We start from the raw sequence: 18,572 nt of genomic DNA, 5'->3' as shown, positions 1-18,572 counted from the left end.
GGGTTCGAGGCAAATTGGAGTCTTTCCAGACCAAATTGGATTTGGCCGCAGGTATAAAGTTTGCTCTACTATTTGAGAACTTCATTTCTATAATTTTTGGAAATTTTTAGGAATAGTTGAATTTCCGGCGAGCTGGGGCGGCCGACTGCCACTCGCGGCGGCAGGTGCGACGACGCACGACCAGGGAGCCGACATTGTGTTTTTATGCAAATTTCGTTATTCTAATTATGCTTTTGAGACCTAACTGTTGTGGTTTGAATATTAATACGATTGTGGTTTGGAAATGTGAACTAGGAATGGCTTGATCCCTGTTTAGGGTACATAGGCAGTCTAACGAGACGTTAGATGCAACCATACAACAAGTGAGATTAAATAATCGAGAATTAATATTTTGATGGAATTTTGATCTAAGAGAAGGAAATGGTTCTAAATTGGAAGTGAAATTTTATGTTTTGGTAAATGATTAATGGTTATGGATTACGTGGGATGAAGGAAATTATTTGGAGAATGATGACTAATGATAGTGAATTCAAATGTTAATTTAAAGATATGTTTTGACATTTAAGAAAATATGGATAGATTGTAAGAATTCTAATTATCGACTTAGAGGAATGTGATTAATGGAAATTGTTTGTACCATACTTGACCAATCCCGAAACTACCGAGCACCGGCCAACGCTATACTGTCAAGGACCCAGAAGAGTTCCCCTCCGACCAGGAGGCCAATCACTACTCGACACGTGTCAAGATTAGAAGCCAATCAGAGCGCAGCACGTGTCAACATCAAGAACCAATCATAACATGACACATGTCAATGTGACAAAGCTACAAGTTTTTCTATAAATATGGGTCATTCCCCCACAATATTGCCTAATGTCATTTTGTGTTAAATCATTCACAAGAACTCACTAAATTGAGAGCTTGATCCTTTGTACTTGTGTAAGCCCTTCACTACTAATAAGAACTCCTCTACTCCGTGGACGTAGCCAATCTGGGTGAACCACGTACATCCTGTGTTTGCTTCTCTGTCTCTATTCATTTACGTACTTATCCTCACTAGTGACCGAAGCAACCAAGCGAAGGTCACAAAACCTGACACTTTCTGTTGTACCAAAGTCTTCGCTGATTTTGTGCATCAACATTTGGCGCCGTCTGTGGGAAGCGACACTTATTCCTACTCTCTTCAGCTGTGTCAAGCTGGTTTCTATCATTCGTACACTTTCTTTTGACCAGGCATCCCTCTCCAACATGGGAAGCGAAGGAAGCCACAGCACACAGAATGACACCCCCCTTGCACATAGTGCGAAACAACGAAAGAAGGAAGGAAAACGAGTTCTTCTTCAAGCTAAAGTCGATGAGTTGGAAGCTCAGAACAACAAGATAGCAATAAGGAATGAGGTCCTCCAGGAGCAATATGAGAAGCTCTTCGAGACACTCCACGAAGCTAAGCAAGCTCAGACACGCGAGCTTGTTGCCCCCGTGGAAGTCAACCATCAACTGGGTGCCCTCCAACATGGAGGGTCACATGCATTCGACATAGATATCCCTGATAGGGAACAGATTACCCCTCGACTTGATAATCAACATGAGGCTTCTCTTAACCCAGTTGCTTCGACCCGAACCATGAGAAGTGGAGGGAGACACCTCTTTACTGAAGGGGCAGAAGGATCGAAAGCCGTCTTTCGCGATTGTCGGGATTTCCTGAAGCAACGTCGAGAGAATTCCATCCATATAAGCTCAAAGATTAATGACCCAAGGATTTCTGAGAGACTCGGTCCCCTGCCACGGCCCAAGCCGGCCACCAATTTGGGGAAGGGGCAACAAGTCCCAGAGAGACATGAGGGTACAGGGGACTCAGAGGTGTTCCGACAGACATACCCTGGAAGCCAGTACAGCGAGTCCAGGGAAAAATCACATGCCCTTGATCAAACCTTCCTAATTCCAAGAGGAGATGGAGATTTACGAAAGAAAGCTCCAGTGACACATAACTCCGCTCAGGACCCCCTTGTCCTACAACTTCTTGAGGAAGTAAACAAGTTGAAGGCTGAACGTCAGGCTGAAATACCTGACTGGAACCAACCCAGGCCTGGCCCTCTTACAAGGAGGATCCTCAACACCCCCCTTCAAGCAAAGACAAAGCAAAAGCTTGGCTTGCAACTTTATACTGGAAAAGAGGACCCGATTGAGCACCTTAACCTCTTTGAGTCCACCATGGCATACCGGATGCACACCGACGAAGAGCGATGTCTTCTCTTCCCCTCCACCCTCTCTAGTGGAGCTCTAAATTGGTATTGTCGTCTTACACCTGAGACGGTAGACTCATTTGAGGAATTGAGGAAACTATTTGTTTCCCAACACATTTTCCAAACCGATCGCTTGCACTCTGCAGATGACTTATACACTATCCGCCAGAAGCCAGACGAGTCATTACGTATGTATGCTGGCCGCTTCAGCCATGAATACTCCCGGTGTGCCGAGGCAGACGACAAGACTGCCCTCAAAGCCTTCACGGCAGGCCTACGTGATTGTTTCTTTAAATACATGATCAATGCCAATACTTGGAAGACTTACTCTGAGGTGATGGCGCAGGCTTATAACCATGCCTCCGCCGAGGCAAAGACATATCAGGAGAAACCCCCTACAACCATCCTTTATCAACAAGTGGGAGGTGGAAGCCAGACTCACCTAAATGAGAAGACCTCGACTTTCCAAACAGCAGTGGCACCTCCCCATGCCTTGCATAATGCTTCGCCGAATCAACAGACATATCAATTTCAAGGCAAGAGGAAGGATTTCCATCCTCACCACTCTCATTTCAGTAAAAAGAGTAAGGGACACTATCCCGATAACCAAGGGTATCGCCACAATAACGCTCGCCCCCAGGCAGTCAATGCAGTGGGTCAAACCCGCGTCAAGATACCCCCTACCCCAAAGTATGAGACATACACGCCCTTGAATGCCACATGCGCGGCCATTTACCCCAGCATAGCTCACCTGATACCAAAGCCAAAGCCGAGGCACCCAGATTACACGCCCCCGAATAACGCGGGCATGTTTTGTTGCTACCATGAGCATAACGGCCATGATAGCGAGAAATGTATCATCCTCCGTGATCGTATTGAAGCTTTGGCACGAGAAGGAAAAATTGATCAATTCCTCCTTCACCCTCAAAGGGATAACCGTAACCAACGCCAGGTGAATGTCATATATTCCATAAGCGGCGGCACACCCATATCTGAATCTTCCAATAGGGCCATGAAAAACAGTGAACGAATTCTGAGGCCTGGTCACCAAGTGTTTCACGTGGAAGACATCAGGGGAGGGAAGTATCAAAAGCCTAACTGGGATCCGATATGTTTCTACCCTGAGGAAGAAAGAGGCATCATCTACCCTCATAACGACCCATTGATCGTGGAGGCTCACATAGCCAACTTTGATGTTCGACGAATCCTCGTAGACACAGGGGCTTCGGTCAATATCATGTTTGCCGAAGCTTTCAGGGCACTCAGTGTAGCTGAACACTTGCTCGATCGCTCGATTTCTCCTCTGATAAGCTTCTCCGGTGATATCGTGCAACCCTTAGGGAGCATACATTTACCCTTTACTATTGGTACAGGCCCTTACACGGCTACCATTACCACTAACTTCCTAGTGGTTGACTGCCCAACGGCATACAATGTCATCTTTGGGCGCACAGGCATCAATGATCTCAAGGCTATGGTATCCACGCATATGTTGTTGATGAAATTTCCAACCCCCCATGGCAACGGCTACATCAGAGGAGATCAGCTTAGTGCACGATCATGTTACAACACTTCAGTTAAGCAACAACACTTGCCCGGACCCAAGGAAACCCTGTCTGTACATGACCAAGTCACAAAGACCAGCCTAGATGAAGCGAACTTGGATATTCCTGATAGCAACAATCAACCCGATGATCCTCGAGATGACTCTTTCACCCAGCAAGCCCAACCTGCTGAAGAGTTGGAGAAGGTACCTATCTCAAGAGATTATCCAGATCGCATGGTGAAGATTGGCACCACATTGTCACCACCCCTTCGGTTAGCATTGATATCTTTTTTGAAAGAGAACACTGAAGTCTTCGCCTGGTCATACGAGGACATGCCAGGCATCTCTCCCGATGTCATCTGTCATCGTTTGAGTATTGACCCCAAGATCAAGCCGGTGAGACAGAAGCGAAGATCTTATGACGCTGAACGATACGAGGCAATGAAAGCAGAAGTTGAAAAACTCAAAGGCATAGGCTTTGTCCGCGAAGTCAATTACCCGACATGGGTAGAAAATGTGGTCCTTGTTAAGAAAAATCCGACCAAAGAAAGTCTTTTGCTTCAAAAGGTCTTGTGGAGAATGTGTGTTGACTACACCGACCTAAACAAAGGGTGTCCGAAAGATAGCTTCCCTCTTCCTCTTATTGACAGACTTATAGACTCTACGGCCGGGTGTGAACTCCTGAGCTTCATGGATGCTTACTCAGGATACAACCAAATCCTCATGAACCCTTCGGATCAAGAACACACAGCCTTCACTACCGACAGATGACTATACTGCTACAAAGTCATGCCTTTCGGCCTAAAGAATGCAGGAGCGACTTATCAGAGACTAGTCAACTCAATGTTCGCCGAGCAGATTGGGAAGAGCATGGAAGTTTACGTTGATGATATGTTAGTCAAGAGCAAACATGCTGACCAACACATCACCAACCTATATGAAACTTTCACTATTTTGAAGAGGTATCGAATGAGGTTAAACCCCAACAAATGTGCCTTCGGCGTAGGCTCTGGCAAATTCTTAGGTTTCATGATTAGCCAACGAGGCATTGAAGCTAATCCCGAGAAGATCAAAGCAATCCTCGACATGAAGGAACCGGTAACTTCAAAGGACATCCAGAGCCTTACTGGCAAGGTGGCAGCCTTAACCAGGTTCATTTCTAAGGCCACAGACAAATGTGCTCCCTTTTTTAAAGCACTTAAAGGAAGTAGGAAGTACATTACATGGACTGATGAATGTGCCGAGGCATTCAAAAACCTCAAGGAGTACATGAGTAAAGCCCCTCTACTCTCCAAGCCCGAGGTAGGAGACATTCTCATTATCTACCTATCGGTATCAGCTTCAGCCGTAAGTTCCGTTCTCATTCGAAAGGATGGGAATATTGAGCGACCTGTCTACTACGCTAGCAAAGCCTTACAAGATGCGGAGACACGGTACTCTAACATTGAGAAATTGGCTCTGGCATTGGTCATGTCTGCTCGAAAACTCCGCCCTTACTTCCAAGCGCACTCCATCATCGTGCTTACCAATTATCCTCTTCGACAGATACTCCAAAGTCCTGACACTTCAGGGCGAATGATCAAATGGGCAATAGCGTTGGGTGAGTTTGACATCTCCTACCAACCAAAGCCAGCTGAGAAGGGCCAAGCAGTAGCAGATTTCATCGCCGACTTCACATATCCTGTTGACATTGCTTTTACACCTGAAGCAGTAGCTTCATTACCATCGGAAGCTCAGAAAGTAGAATCAACGACCTCAGCATGGAGTCTGTATGTTGATGGCTCATCCAACCAACAGGGCTGTGGAGCGGGACTAGTCTTGACTACGCCCGACAAAGTAGCAATGGAGTATGCTCTTCGTTTCAAATTCAAGGCATCAAACAATGAGGCCGAGTATGAAGCCCTTCTAGCAGGATTACGTTTGGCCAAACACCTCGGGGTTAAACAAATTGATATTTTCAGTGACTCCCAATTAGTGGTCAACCAGGTTACCAACAACTTTGATGCTAAGGACAGCTCCATGGCAGCATATCTTGCGCAAACACAACTTTTGCTCAAGCACTTCCACTACCAGATCACCCAAGTTCCTCGAGCGGCAAACAGTCATGCAGACGCCCTGGCTCGCCTCGCCTCAGCTGTGGAAGACAAGATTGGAAGAAAAATTCATGTCGAACTGTTGGCAACACCAAGCACCATGGCCGCAGAAGTATGCAACTTACAACGGGGGGATAGTTGGATCACCCCGATCTATAATTTCCTTGCTCATGGCACCCTCCCAAATGATAAAGTCCAGGCTAAGCAAATTCGATACAAGTCTACCCGCTATCTGATCATCAATGATCAACTCTATAAGCGAGGTTTTAGCCTGCCATACTTAAGGTGTCTTACGCCTGCCGAGGCGGAAATCGTCCTTCGGGAAATACATGAGGGAGTCTGTGGAGATCATGCTGGATCTCGGTCCCTAGCACACAAGACTTTTCGCCAAGGATATTACTGGCCAACACTCCACCAGGATGCCATCAAAGTATCCCGCTCATGTGACAAATGTCAACGATATGCGGCTATTCCTCATTCCCCTCCAGAGCCTCTTACTCCTATGATCAGCCCTTGGCCCTTCGCCCAGTGGGGACTTGATTTGATCGGCCCAATGCCGGCAGGGAAGGGCAAAGTCTGTTACGCAGTCGTTGCAGTGGACTACTTCACAAAGTGGGCCGAAGTAGAACCCTTGGCAACCATTACTGAGGCAAAGATAGAAGACTTCGTGTGGAAGAACATCCTTTGTAGATTCGGCATTCCCAATGCGATAGTCACTGACAATGGGCGACAGTTTGACAACAAGAAGTTCAGGTTGTTCTGCTCTAAGTTCAACATCAACTTATGCTTTGCCTCTCCAGCTCATCCCCAGTCTAATGGACAAGTTGAGGCCATCAACAAAATAATCAAGCGCACTTTGAAAACCAGCTTGGACAAAGCTAAAGGCTGTTGGCCAGAATTTGTACCCCAAGTTCTTTGGTCATATCGCACTTCATATCGGACTTCAACAGGAGAAACTCCATTCTCACTTGCCTTTGGCACAGAGGCGGTTGTCCCTGTTGAGCTCGAGCAAGCAACATTCCGAGTCCAGAACTACATTCAAAGTGAAAATGACAAACAACTCACCCTCAACTTGGATTTAGTCGAGGAACACAGAAACCAAGCTCACTTGAGGAATGTCGCCTACAAGCAGCGCATCTCCAACTATTATGACTCTAGGGTCAAGCCTCGTTCTTTCAAAATAGGAGACTGGGTCTTAAAGAAAAGATTACTCTGCGACAGAGTCCCGAGTGAAGGCACACTTAGTCCAAACTGGGATGGACCGTATGAAGTCATTGGCATCAGTCGCCCTGGCTCTTACACACTTAGAAGCTCCGATGGCAAGACCCTTGGCCATCCATGGAACGCTGATCACTTGAAGTACTACTACAAATAGACTCACGATGTACAAGTGTTGAGCTATAGCCGTTCGGCATCCTATGTAATGAAGGCCATTTGGCAATGAATTCAATAAAGAGGTAATTTAGCCAACTCAGCCCTCACTCTTTTACATTCATAGCAAGCGATGCCGGAACCCTTCTCAATCAGAAAGCAATCTGTCTTCCACAGTCACTACAAAACAAGCAAATGAAGACCGTGTCAAGCGCCAAAAAAAAAAAAAAAAAAAAAAAAAAAAAAAAAAAAAAAAAAACAACTTCATCCAAAAAGCTTCACCCGAAAAGCTTCACCTCCAAAGCTTCACCCACAAAGCTTCACCTAAAAAGCTTCACCCAAAAAGTTTCACCATCAAAGCTTCACCTAAAAAGCTTCACCCAAAAAGCTTCACCTAAAAAGCTTCACCCAAAAAGCTTCACCATCAAAGCTTCACCTAAAAAAGCTTCACCCAAAAAGCTTCACCTAAAAAGCTTCACCCAAAAAGCTTCACCATCAAAGCTTCACCTAAAAAGCTTCACCCAAAAAGCTTCACCTAAAAAGCTTCACCTAAAAAGCTTCACCATCAAAGCTTCACCTAAAAAAACTTCACCCAAAAAGCTTCACCCGAAAAGCTTCACCTAAAAAGCTTCACCCAAAAAGCTTCACCCGAAAAGCTTCACCTAAAAAGCTTCACCCACAAAGCTTCACCTAAAAAGCTTCACCCAACAAGCTTCACCCGAAAAGCTTCACCTCCAAAGCTTCACCCACAAAGCTTCAACACCAAAGCTTCACCTACAAAGCTTCAACACAAAACCTTGCTCCAAATAAACAAATTTTGTTCACAAAACCCAAGATGCCCTTGAACTTGTACAAAAACACTTGGGTAAACATAAACATTTTTTGTTTTACACCCACAAGGGCCCAAAATTTTCCTTCTTATTTATTCACTTATATATGTTCCCAAACATATTATAATAGATCCAACAACAAGCCAAAGTCCCAAATTTCATAATGGACAAAAGTACAAGCAATTCATCAATAATGAAGGTGCTACAAAAATTGGAATCTGCCCCAAAATAGAAATCCAACCCAAGAGACTTTTTCTCTCTCTCCCTCTTCCGCCTCCTTTCATCTATCAAATTTCTGCAACCTCTGCTCTTCTCCAATGGAGCTGAATTTTGGACACCCTATAGTTCTTGAGCATATGAACAACTTTCAAGAAGGAACCATTTCTGTTTGAGCGACGGAAATTAAAGTGTTGAAGCTCCAAACATGATAGTCGGCTTCTTGCAGATTTCGAAGCTGTTGTGATGTTTCGAAGATCTGGAAATATTTAACCGTTAGTTCATCCTGAATTTTTGATATGTTATGAAAGAGTCGATGAGGAACAACTTCAATGAAGAAAGCATACCGATCTGAACAAGAGAAAATGGAGTTTCGAAGCTCACAACAAATCTGACGGGTTGACAGACAAATAATAACCAGTCATTCATCATACCTGAATTTCTTGATTTATACAGCTCCGAGGGATCTCAAATTTGGATATGTTGTAGTTCACAAGCTGAGGAACAACTTCAATGAAGAAAGCATACCGATCTGAACAAGAGAAAATGGAGTTTCGAAGCTCACAACAAATCTGACGGGTTGACAGAAAAATAATAACCAGTCATTCATCATACCTGAGTTTCTTGAGTTATACAGCTCCGAGGGATCTCAAATTTGGATATGTTGTAGTTCACAAGCTGAGGAACAACTTCAATGAAGAAAGCATGCTGATCTGAGCAAGAGAAAATAGAGTTTCAAAGCTCACAACAAATCTGACGGGTTGACAGACAAATGATAAACAGTCACTCATCATACCTGGATTTCTGGAGTTGTACTGCTCCGATGGCTCTCCAATTTGGATATGTTGTAGTTAAGGAATTAACGAACAACTTTCATGAAGACAACTTTGTGATTCGACCTACAGATGATGGTGTTATGTTGAAAAACAATTCCGGTTGTTAGGGGAAATGAAAAACAATTCCACCAAAGAAACATCATTATGATGTTTCATCATTATGGTGTTTTCATCATTATGATGCTTTCATCATTGTGATGCTTCCATCATTGTGATGCTTCCATTATGATGTTAATGCACCAACGGTTACACCTTCTGCAATTCCACTTATTCGGGCCTAGCAACCTTCATCAACAAAATCTATGAAGAAAAAGTCCGGGGCTACCACTTAGAAAACAAAAGAATGAAGTTTTGGTACTTACGACATGGACTATTAGCAAGACACCTCATTTGTCAACTCCCTCGACTAGAGACTTGGGGGACTCCCACCATATGCTACTACGCCTTGGTACTCAAAAGTTCGTGACTACTCAGTGACTTGGATTTTTCAAGTCTCCAACCGAGAAGTTTTCCTCACTCGGGAAATTAAGGGAACACTACCTCAAACTACATGCTTCACTCACAAAGCTTCAACAATACAGGTTTCAACAAAAGCAAAAATTCAAAGAACTTTATGAAGAAGGCTTTGGTGTATTTAACACAATATGTTGAAATGAAGCAAAGCTTATTTATTAATATTTTCGATAAGCCACAAATATGTACATATACATGAGTCAAAATAAACAAACAAAAGGGAGCCTTCACAAAGGTTGCTTAGGGGAAGTCTCAGCAGTCGGTAGAGCCCCAGAAAGAGAAAGCACCGGAGGGTGGTTATCCGGAGCCTCAGTACTTGACAAAACCCCAGAAGGAGGAGGCATTGGAGGTTCATCATTTGAAGCTTCATTACCAGGTACAGCCCCAGAGGACGAAGGCAATAAATGCCTTTGGAACAAACCCACAAACCGCTGATGATCAAGTAAAACCTTACCATCAGATTCCTTCATCTGGTCAAGCTTCCTCTTCATGTTTGTAGCATAGTCATGGGCGAGCCGGTGCAACTGCTTATTCTCATGCTTGAGCCCTCTAATCTCCTGTTTGAGACTCATCACTTCAGCAGCCAATGATTCAACTTGGCGGGTTCTAGCAAATAGGCGTTGGGCCATATTAGACACAGAACCTGCACACTGAACACTAAGAGCCAGAGAGTCCTTAACAGCCAACTCATCAGACCGTTTGGAAAGTAGTCTGTTATCTTTGGGAGTGAGAAGGTTCTTGGCCACCACTGCAGCGGTCATATCATTCTTCATCACAGAATCCCCAACGGTAAGAGGACCAGTAGGGGATATGAAGGATGGGCGCCATATGTTGTCTGGAGAAGGCGTGGCTGTCTCTTCTCCAAGGTTCAAGTCAAAACGACGGTCGGAGGGTCCAGACATTTTCAAATGTGTTGAAGAAGGAAGAGGTCAGACAAATCAAGATCTTAGAAGTGCAAGAAATGAGCTTCTACTGGTAGAGATTCAAGTGTGCTGTGGAACTTAATGCCAGCCTCTATAAAAATCTGCACTCAACGAAGCTTCAGAAATCGAAGAGGCGTTTGCTTTCTCAAAAGCTGGGCTGCTCAGAGACCACGAGGGCCGATCTCAGAAATCGAAGAGGCGAATGCTTTCTCAAAAGCTGGGCTGCTCAGAGACCACGAGGGCCGATCTCAGAAATCGAAGAAGCACCTGCTTTTGCAGCCTCGTCAGCACCTGTCACATGCACAATCAGCTTTGCGGAAATTACGGGCAATCTGTCGAAGATTTCTGGTGAAGTAGAAAGCACGTGAATCTTACTGATCAATCACCGCTCTCCATATGCACCATCAACTCTTCGGGTACCACATATAACTTTGTCAAAGATCTCTGACAAAGTTTAGGCACGAGAATTTCGAAGTGCCAGCTACCCTACTATTACCCATAAGGGTAAAGGAACAGCACCACTGCTTGACAACTGGAAAGTCCCTATGTGTGTCGACCTCCGTGTTTTGTGGCAAGACAGGTTGGCAAGAACGACCAACCTTTACTCACATTCGAGAAAAGACTCCCAACATAATTACTTTCTCAAAAACCGGAGTAGCACCGCTTTCCGAATCTCGAGAGTCAGATCCTCGACGGGATTGCTTGTTCGAAAACCGAAGAGGCACAACTCTCAGAACTTCGAGAGCCAGATTTCCTTAGATAAAGCTTGTCTGTAATCTCCACACGTAATATCAGCTTTCCAGATACCACATACCACTTTTTCAAAGTGCTCTGACAAAATTAAAACACGTGAAGCTGGCAGCTCCCACTACATTGCTGTGACCAAGAAGGGTAAAGGAATAGCATTACTACTTGTTATTGGGAAATCCCTATATACATTGACCTCCCTCCTCAACGGACAGGCAAACCTGCAAAAATGCTCAACCCTTTCTCACATTCGAAAAGGCACCCTCAACATAACCTCTCGAAATACTCAGCTTTATTTCCCCCCGATAATACCTCAGCAAATAAGCCACACCAAGAACAAGAGTATCTCATATCATCAGGGTCGAAAGCAAGAGTATCCCATATCATGCTTTCTCCCTGTCTTTGTCTTTGTCCTTGTCCACACCTGCAGGACAAGGAGAAAGAGAGCAGTCAGTCGGAACCTGAAATCAAACCTCCAATTTGGAACTGACTGCCTGGAGCCTTTGCCTGGTTGCTTACTTAGCATTGCTCTCGAGTACTCATCCTCAACTGCTGTCAAGGTCACGAATTCCACCGGCAAATACCTCATGACAGTTGATCAGATTTTGGCTCTTTACACTGAAGCTGCCAAGCGTGGATGAGTCACTATGAAGGAATGTTCTGAAGGACCATTTAAATGCAAAGGTTGCACACCACTTCTGCCATGCAAAAGATTGAAGCAGAAGGTTCAACGGTGAGCTGAAACAGATCACTACAGCACGACACCTTTCCATACCACATTCATTATTCCGTCAACAGCAAAAGTATCCCATATCATCAAGGTCGAACGTACTCTAGATTTGATGGACTTGTTTTGACCCTCAAATTTTTGAGTCGGCCTTATACTCTGAAGGGCACCAGAAAACCCTCCAGCACAGTTCAAGAATAAGCCTGTGGAAAGTTACTTCTTCAAAAGCAAAAGTATCTCATATCATCTCTTATCCATTTGCTTCTCCTTATCCTGGCAGTTGAATGAGAGACAAGGAGAATGAGAACAATCAACCGGAAGCCGACGTCAAACCTCTGATCCTGGGTTGCTTACTTGGAAGTTTGACTGCTTACCTTGTCTGTCACCTCTTTCGGCAGATCTCCTAGCTCGGCGACTTGGGGGACTCCTACTATAGGGTTTGTATCACACTTGACTAAGCCCGAAACTACAACTAAGCTTCAAGTGAAATTGATACATTACCTTGTGCGTCAACATCAGCTAAGTACACCATTCCCGGATGGAGGAAAGGTACTTCCAGAGAAGGGCAGATGAAGATCAGACCACACTTCGGTACTTAGAAGTTTCGTGATTACTCAAGGGATTGGATCTTGCAAGTCCCCAACCGAGGAGTTTCCCTCACTCGGGAACTTAGGGGAGCACTGTTTGTACCATACTTGACCAATCCCGAAACTACCGAGCACCGGCCAACGCTATACTGTCAAGGACCCAGAAGAGTTCCCCTCCGACCAGGAGGCCAATCACTACTCGACACGTGTCAAGATTAGAAGCCAATCAGAGCGCAGCACGTGTCAACATCAAGAACCAATCATAACATGACACATGTCAATGTGACAAAGCTACAAGTTTTTCTATAAATATGGGTCATTCCCCCACAATATTGCCTAATGTCATTTTGTGTTAAATCATTCACAAGAACTCACTAAATTGAGAGCTTGATCCTTTGTACTTGTGTAAGCCCTTCACTACTAATAAGAACTCCTCTACTCCGTGGACGTAGCCAATCTGGGTGAACCACGTACATCCTGTGTTTGCTTCTCTGTCTCTATTCATTTACGTACTTATCCTCACTAGTGACCGAAGCAACCAAGCGAAGGTCACAAAACCTGACACTTTCTGTTGTACCAAAGTCTTCGCTGATTTTGTGCATCAACAGAAATAAATTAACTATGTTGGTAAGTTGGGCCTACTATAATTAACTCCTGAAAACATATATTTCGGGGGCAGGGTGTTACACTTTATCTCCCCCTTTCTTCCACCCTTTATTACCTCTATATCTCCCCTTCTCTCCCTCCGTTTTCCCCTACCTTCCCAGCTCCCCCTTTTCCCCCAACTCCACCCCGGTTTTCACTTCTCCAAACCACCATAGTTGGTTATTTGGATTTTCTTTTTATGCATTTAATTTTCAACTTTTTCCTTTTTTGAGCATTTTATGTCTCAGGTTGCTCTGAGCTTGGCCTTAGATGTCCATGATTTTATCTCAGATCTGGCTTTTATGTCTTGTTCCTCTCCAAATATCACTCCTCACTGTGAATTTACAACCATCTACCCTTGTTGCTCGTTTCATTGGGTGTCTCTTCCTAAGATCTCCTCCAGAGGTGCACTTTGGTGGCTTGTAGCATTTAAAGTGCATTTTGCCCTAATTGGTAGGATTATAGGAGTGCTCTCAGTGTAGGTAGCTTGCCTACCCTCATTTTTCGTGCATCTATTTGGTTCTTCGACCCTTCTTTCGGGTGATGGCAACGAATCTGCGGTGGCGGTAGTGTTGTTTGGTGAATGTGGTTGCTTTACAGTTTAAGGTCTAGGCTTTTCTGGTTGTTAGTTGCGTTGGGCTTCTCACTTTGGGCCCATTTCATTGTAATTTTCTTTTATAGAGTTGGACTTTTGCTTGGCTATTATGGACTCTCGTTTTGAGTTGTATTTACTTTGTACTAGCTTTCTCTTTTAATGAAATTTACTTTGATTGACCAAAAAAAGATGTTTGGTAAAAAAAACAAAATTTTAAAATTTTAGGGTTAAAATGCCCCTAGAAAATTTGTAGTGTACTAGTATCATGAAATGGAATGGGCCTTTTCCTATGTCCCTTGAAACCATACCTATTGGGCTGATATACATAAGTCTAACATAATTGGGTCAAGGGTAGTGTTGTACATTTCACGTCCTTCATAAGAAAAATGTTTGCATTTCACTACATGCAAAGACATTCCTATGGAGAGTTTTCTTTACATATTTATACGGTCTTTTTCACAGAGAAATTTTTGCTAACATTCACTTTACTCAAACTCCAAGGAAAAAAACGATAATTTCTTACTTTATAACGGAAGAAGAGCACCAATTGATCTTTTGACTGGATGCATGAAGATTTTTATTTTTCAATTAGCCTCTTAAGGTGATTTTATAAAATAATTGATAGTTGTTGGAGTGTTTTATCGAATTTACTCGAACCTTGTGATACGTCGAATATTTCTAATTCGGCCAAGTTACGGTATATGGCGCGGAACAGATGCATACTTTATGATGTCACACTAGTAAAGGAGAATTGTTAAATTGCAAAAAAAATTGAGTGTGACGGTCACATCGCATCACACGATTTCCGGATTACTAATCGACGTGGTATCCTTTGAGAAGTCATCAGGGTCCACTTTATAGACCCAGAGAGAAAAAGCAGCCAAATTTTAAAACCCCACATAAAGACCAAGACCAAAATGTATGGGCCTATGGGCTTTTTCCACACAATCCTTCGCGGACGACCACCAAACCGCACCTCACCTTCCTCCAAAAATACAAGGAAGTTTCGCTCCTTGTTCGCCACGCGTAAATACGAAGCCCCATTTCACACGCCCACACACGTCCGACGCACAAGACTTCAAGACATGTATGTGAAAATGCCTCAATGACATTGACCCATACATACATACATACATACATACATACACAATCATATCATAGGCAACCGCCATCGTCTCCATCACAAAATTCTACATCCAGCGTTACACTACAACAGTAACTGACCCGCAACTCTCTCGGCCTTTAAATGCCCACTACCCTCCCACCTTCTCACACTACAACGTCTCTCCCACTCTCCAATTTCTGAAAAACCAGAGGGAAGAGAAACCCGACTAATTTCTCAGTGAAAAACCAACCCTCCATGGCCAAGGTCACACTCCATTCCTCTCTCTCCCTCTCCCTCTCTATGCTTTTGGGTTTTGTGTTTCGATTAATGGGTTGGTGTTTGTTTTTGGTTTAATGCAGAAGAAGAAGGGCGGCGGCGGCGGCGACAATAACGCCGGCAACACCGCCAGCAACGACGGGGGTGAGAAGAAGAAGGGCGACGGAGGTGAGAAGAAGGAGGAAACCCCCATCACTGTAATCCTGAAGATTGACATGCACTGTGAGGGCTGCGCTACCAAGATTGTCAAATGCGTCAAAGGTTTTGCAGGTACGATAATAAATCCTTCAAAACTCATCACATTTCCTTCACGAATTCTAAATTTCCCTTCATTTTCCACACGATTTTCCTCAAAATTTTCACAGCAATGTTCATTTACTGCTTTCTGCATCTGGGTTTTTACCCAAAAATATTCATTTACTTATTTTTGCATCTGGGTTTTTACTTTTTATTTCCCACAGACGTCAGACTCACTCGTCAAACCCCAGATTTTTTTTTTTTTCAAAACAAATTCAAAGAAATTTGATTCCGAATATGCTATGTTTCCTACATTAAGGTTCGTCCAAAATTTAGATTCGAACAATTTTTTGATTTTTTGCGGCGGCGTCGTTTGGTTACAGGGGTGGAGACAGTGAAGTCAGAGAGCCAGGCGAACAAGCTGACGGTGGTCGGGAAAGTGGACCCCACCACGCTCCGGGACAAGCTCGCCGCCAAGACCAATAAGAAGGTCGACCTCGTCTCCCCCCAGCCCAAAAAGGACAACAAAGACGACGGCGGCGACGCCAAGAAAAAGCCGCCGGAGAAATCCAACGACGACAAAAAAACCAAAGAGGTGCGTACTTCCAACGGCGCACTGGTGCACTGGTTCCCCCTTTCGCTAACGTGCGCCAGCCTCAATATTTTCAATTATTTAATTTTTAATTAAATGGGTTTGTATATTTGTGTGTGCAGCCTCCGGTGACGACCGCGGTTCTGAAGCTGAACCTCCACTGCCAGGGATGCATCCAGAAGATCCACAAGACCGTCACCAAGACGAAAGGTGAGCTTATCATCTCCCACTAATTGGCAACTTTTCGCGGTAAAACGCCGCCGTTTTTGTGATTTTGGTTTGGTTTTTAACGTGGGTGACGTGGCAGGGTTCACCGAGATGAGCATCGACAAGGAGAAGGAGCTGCTGACGGTGAAGGGCTCGATGGACATGAAGGTTCTGGCCGAGAGCTTGAAGGAGAAGCTGAAGAGGTCCGTCGACATTGTCCCGCCGAAGAAAGAGAAGGAGAAGGGCGAAAATAACGGCGGAGGCGGAGGTGGCGGCGGGGATAAGAAGAAAAAGGAAGGGGAGGAGGGAAAGGAGGGTGGGAAACTTGAGGGGAACAGGATGGATTTTCCTCCGGGTCCGACCGGGTACGGGCAGCAGATTCCATACGTGATGCCATACGGGCCTGGATACGGAGCACCTGGATACCCGATTCCGCCCCCACCGATGTACATTGGCAACCCGCCGGAGATGTTCAGCGATGAGAACCCTAATGCCTGCTCAATTATGTGAAGAAATTGCTGAATTAAGAAGGGATTAGAGTTAATAAGAAGTTGATATGAAGAAGACCAAGAGAAGAAAAAACAAGAACTGTAAATAAGAGAATAGACAGGGGTAGATATGAGATAAATTTTGGTGGGGCGGGTTCGTCTCTGGACCGGTTTGGTGAGTATAAATTAGAATATGCTGCTTTTGGATTCCCTTCCGATGTTAGTTTTGGAACACTACGATTTGTTTTTGTTGTTAATCCTACGGTTGTGATCTGGTTTAGTGATATGCTATTGTTGGTTACAATTTCAAGTTTCTACTCTTCGGAAATGTTACTTCGCTCCTTTGAAATATCAAATGGAAGACTATTTAGATATAATTCTAAAAATCTTTAAACTGCTCATAAAAAACAGTACGCCTTTCAAAAAAGATAAGACACAAAGAACGGGAATTTTCAAAAGACGTTTGACGAAGTTACGAAATACTTGCTCAATCCAGCCATTCAGGTACCGCCAACGGCATAACGGGACTAAAAGTCTTGCTTACCAATTGTATACTTCTAAAAAAAAATTGCATATTTTGGGGGCAATTTTATTCTATCTACACTTTCAGATAATCGTAAGTAAATCGTAGATAGCGAAAACTTGTATAATATTAACATGGGATACAATCTTTCAGATTATAAATACAGCTGTATTTTGGCTGCTTTTTTTTTATGTTGCCAACGTGCGCGTGGCTAGACCTGTAAACAGGTCAGGTTTATTGGGTTTCAATCGGGTTGAATCCTACTGGTTAAGTTAACGGGTCATCCGAACCCAACCTGTTAAGCTAACGGGTCATCCGAACTCGACCCGTTAAGCTAACGGGTCACCCGTTAACTTTTTTTTTTTTGCATAAAGTTTATATTTTGTTGTTAAGATTTTATTGAAATTACTAAAACATCCTCAACTAACGAGTGTTAACGGGTGCTAACGGGTTAACTCAAAGTGACCCGTTATTTAACAGGTTGTTAATGGGTTCACCCGTTAGGAACCTGACCCGTTAAGCATTCATCCAAATACTAAAATTAACGGATCGAGTCGGATCAGGTTAACGGGTCAGATCCAAAATGACAGGTCTGGCTAGGTGCAAATGCGATCAGGTGCCGTTCAGTTATAATTAAGGTGGTATTAGCAGTTAATCACTCTGCATCTGGTGAGAGCGAAGGAAGCACTAAAAACAGAAGAAAATTGTTGTTAAGTGTGCGGTTTGGCTTTAGTGGTATACAAATACAACCACTTGGACAATGACATGTCATTAATGTCATTCTCAACACTTACCCTACATTTGAATTTGATTACAAATATATAAATAAAATAAACAAATATAATCATCAAGAGGATTCATAATTTCGAAATCTTAATATAAAATTAGTTTAATCTTGTCACTTAGTACGATCTAGTGGTATTCCTCTTCATTTATAAGTGACTAGTTTTAGGTTCGATTCTCGTCAAAATCGAATTTAAACCACATTATTAATAGTCATTTATCAGGTTTAACCCACTCATATACCCCTTTGATAAAGATAATATTATTTGTTCGATAAAATTAGTTTAATCTTAATTATAATATTTAGTATTTTTGGGTTGTTGAATATTCTAGTCTATAGTTGGAGGTCACAGATGGGAACACATTGGCTTAGCATTATTTATCAATTTAATAAGTTATTCTATGGTTACGATTCTTTTGATTATAATTAACAATCAATTTGGTCCTATGTGACATCCCCAGCACAATTTTAGGAGAGGGCAAAGCTTG

General features: G+C 43.6%; 1 protein-coding gene and 1 long non-coding RNA gene across 2 annotated transcripts; one reads left to right on the top strand and one right to left on the bottom strand.

Moving 5' to 3' along the window:
• Positions 1–7,071: 7,071 nt before the first annotated feature.
• On the bottom strand, positions 7,072–8,497 carry LOC126589816 (uncharacterized). Its single transcript, XR_007611950.1, has 3 exons — positions 7,874–8,497; positions 7,719–7,802; positions 7,072–7,577 (listed from the first exon to the last, which is right to left on the bottom strand). It is a non-coding gene; the product is annotated as an uncharacterized LOC126589816 (long non-coding RNA).
• Positions 8,498–15,074: 6,577 nt separating this feature from the next.
• On the top strand, positions 15,075–17,087 carry LOC126589815 (heavy metal-associated isoprenylated plant protein 3-like). Its single transcript, XM_050255228.1, has 5 exons — positions 15,075–15,241; positions 15,337–15,523; positions 15,874–16,085; positions 16,205–16,292; positions 16,390–17,087. The coding sequence occupies exons 1-5, from the start codon at positions 15,233–15,235 to the stop codon at positions 16,797–16,799; spliced, it is 906 nt and encodes a 301-aa protein (XP_050111185.1). The 5' UTR covers positions 15,075–15,232; the 3' UTR covers positions 16,800–17,087.
• The last annotated feature ends 1,485 nt before the right edge of the window (positions 17,088–18,572 follow it).

The sequence above is a fragment of the Malus sylvestris genome, chromosome 11, assembly GCF_916048215.2.
Source record: "Malus sylvestris chromosome 11, drMalSylv7.2, whole genome shotgun sequence".
Classification (NCBI taxonomy): Eukaryota; Viridiplantae; Streptophyta; class Magnoliopsida; order Rosales; family Rosaceae; genus Malus; species Malus sylvestris.
Note: the sequence above shows the minus strand (reverse complement) of the source record. Positions and strands in the feature narration are given on the sequence as shown.

Coding starts and splice junctions, on each gene's coding strand:
- LOC126589815 (XM_050255228.1), top strand. Junction 15,524..15,873: donor ATGCGTCAAAGGTTTTGCAG/GTACGATAATAA, acceptor GTTTGGTTACAG/GGGTGGAGACAGTGAAGTCA. Junction 16,086..16,204: donor ACGACAAAAAAACCAAAGAG/GTGCGTACTTCC, acceptor TTGTGTGTGCAG/CCTCCGGTGACGACCGCGGT.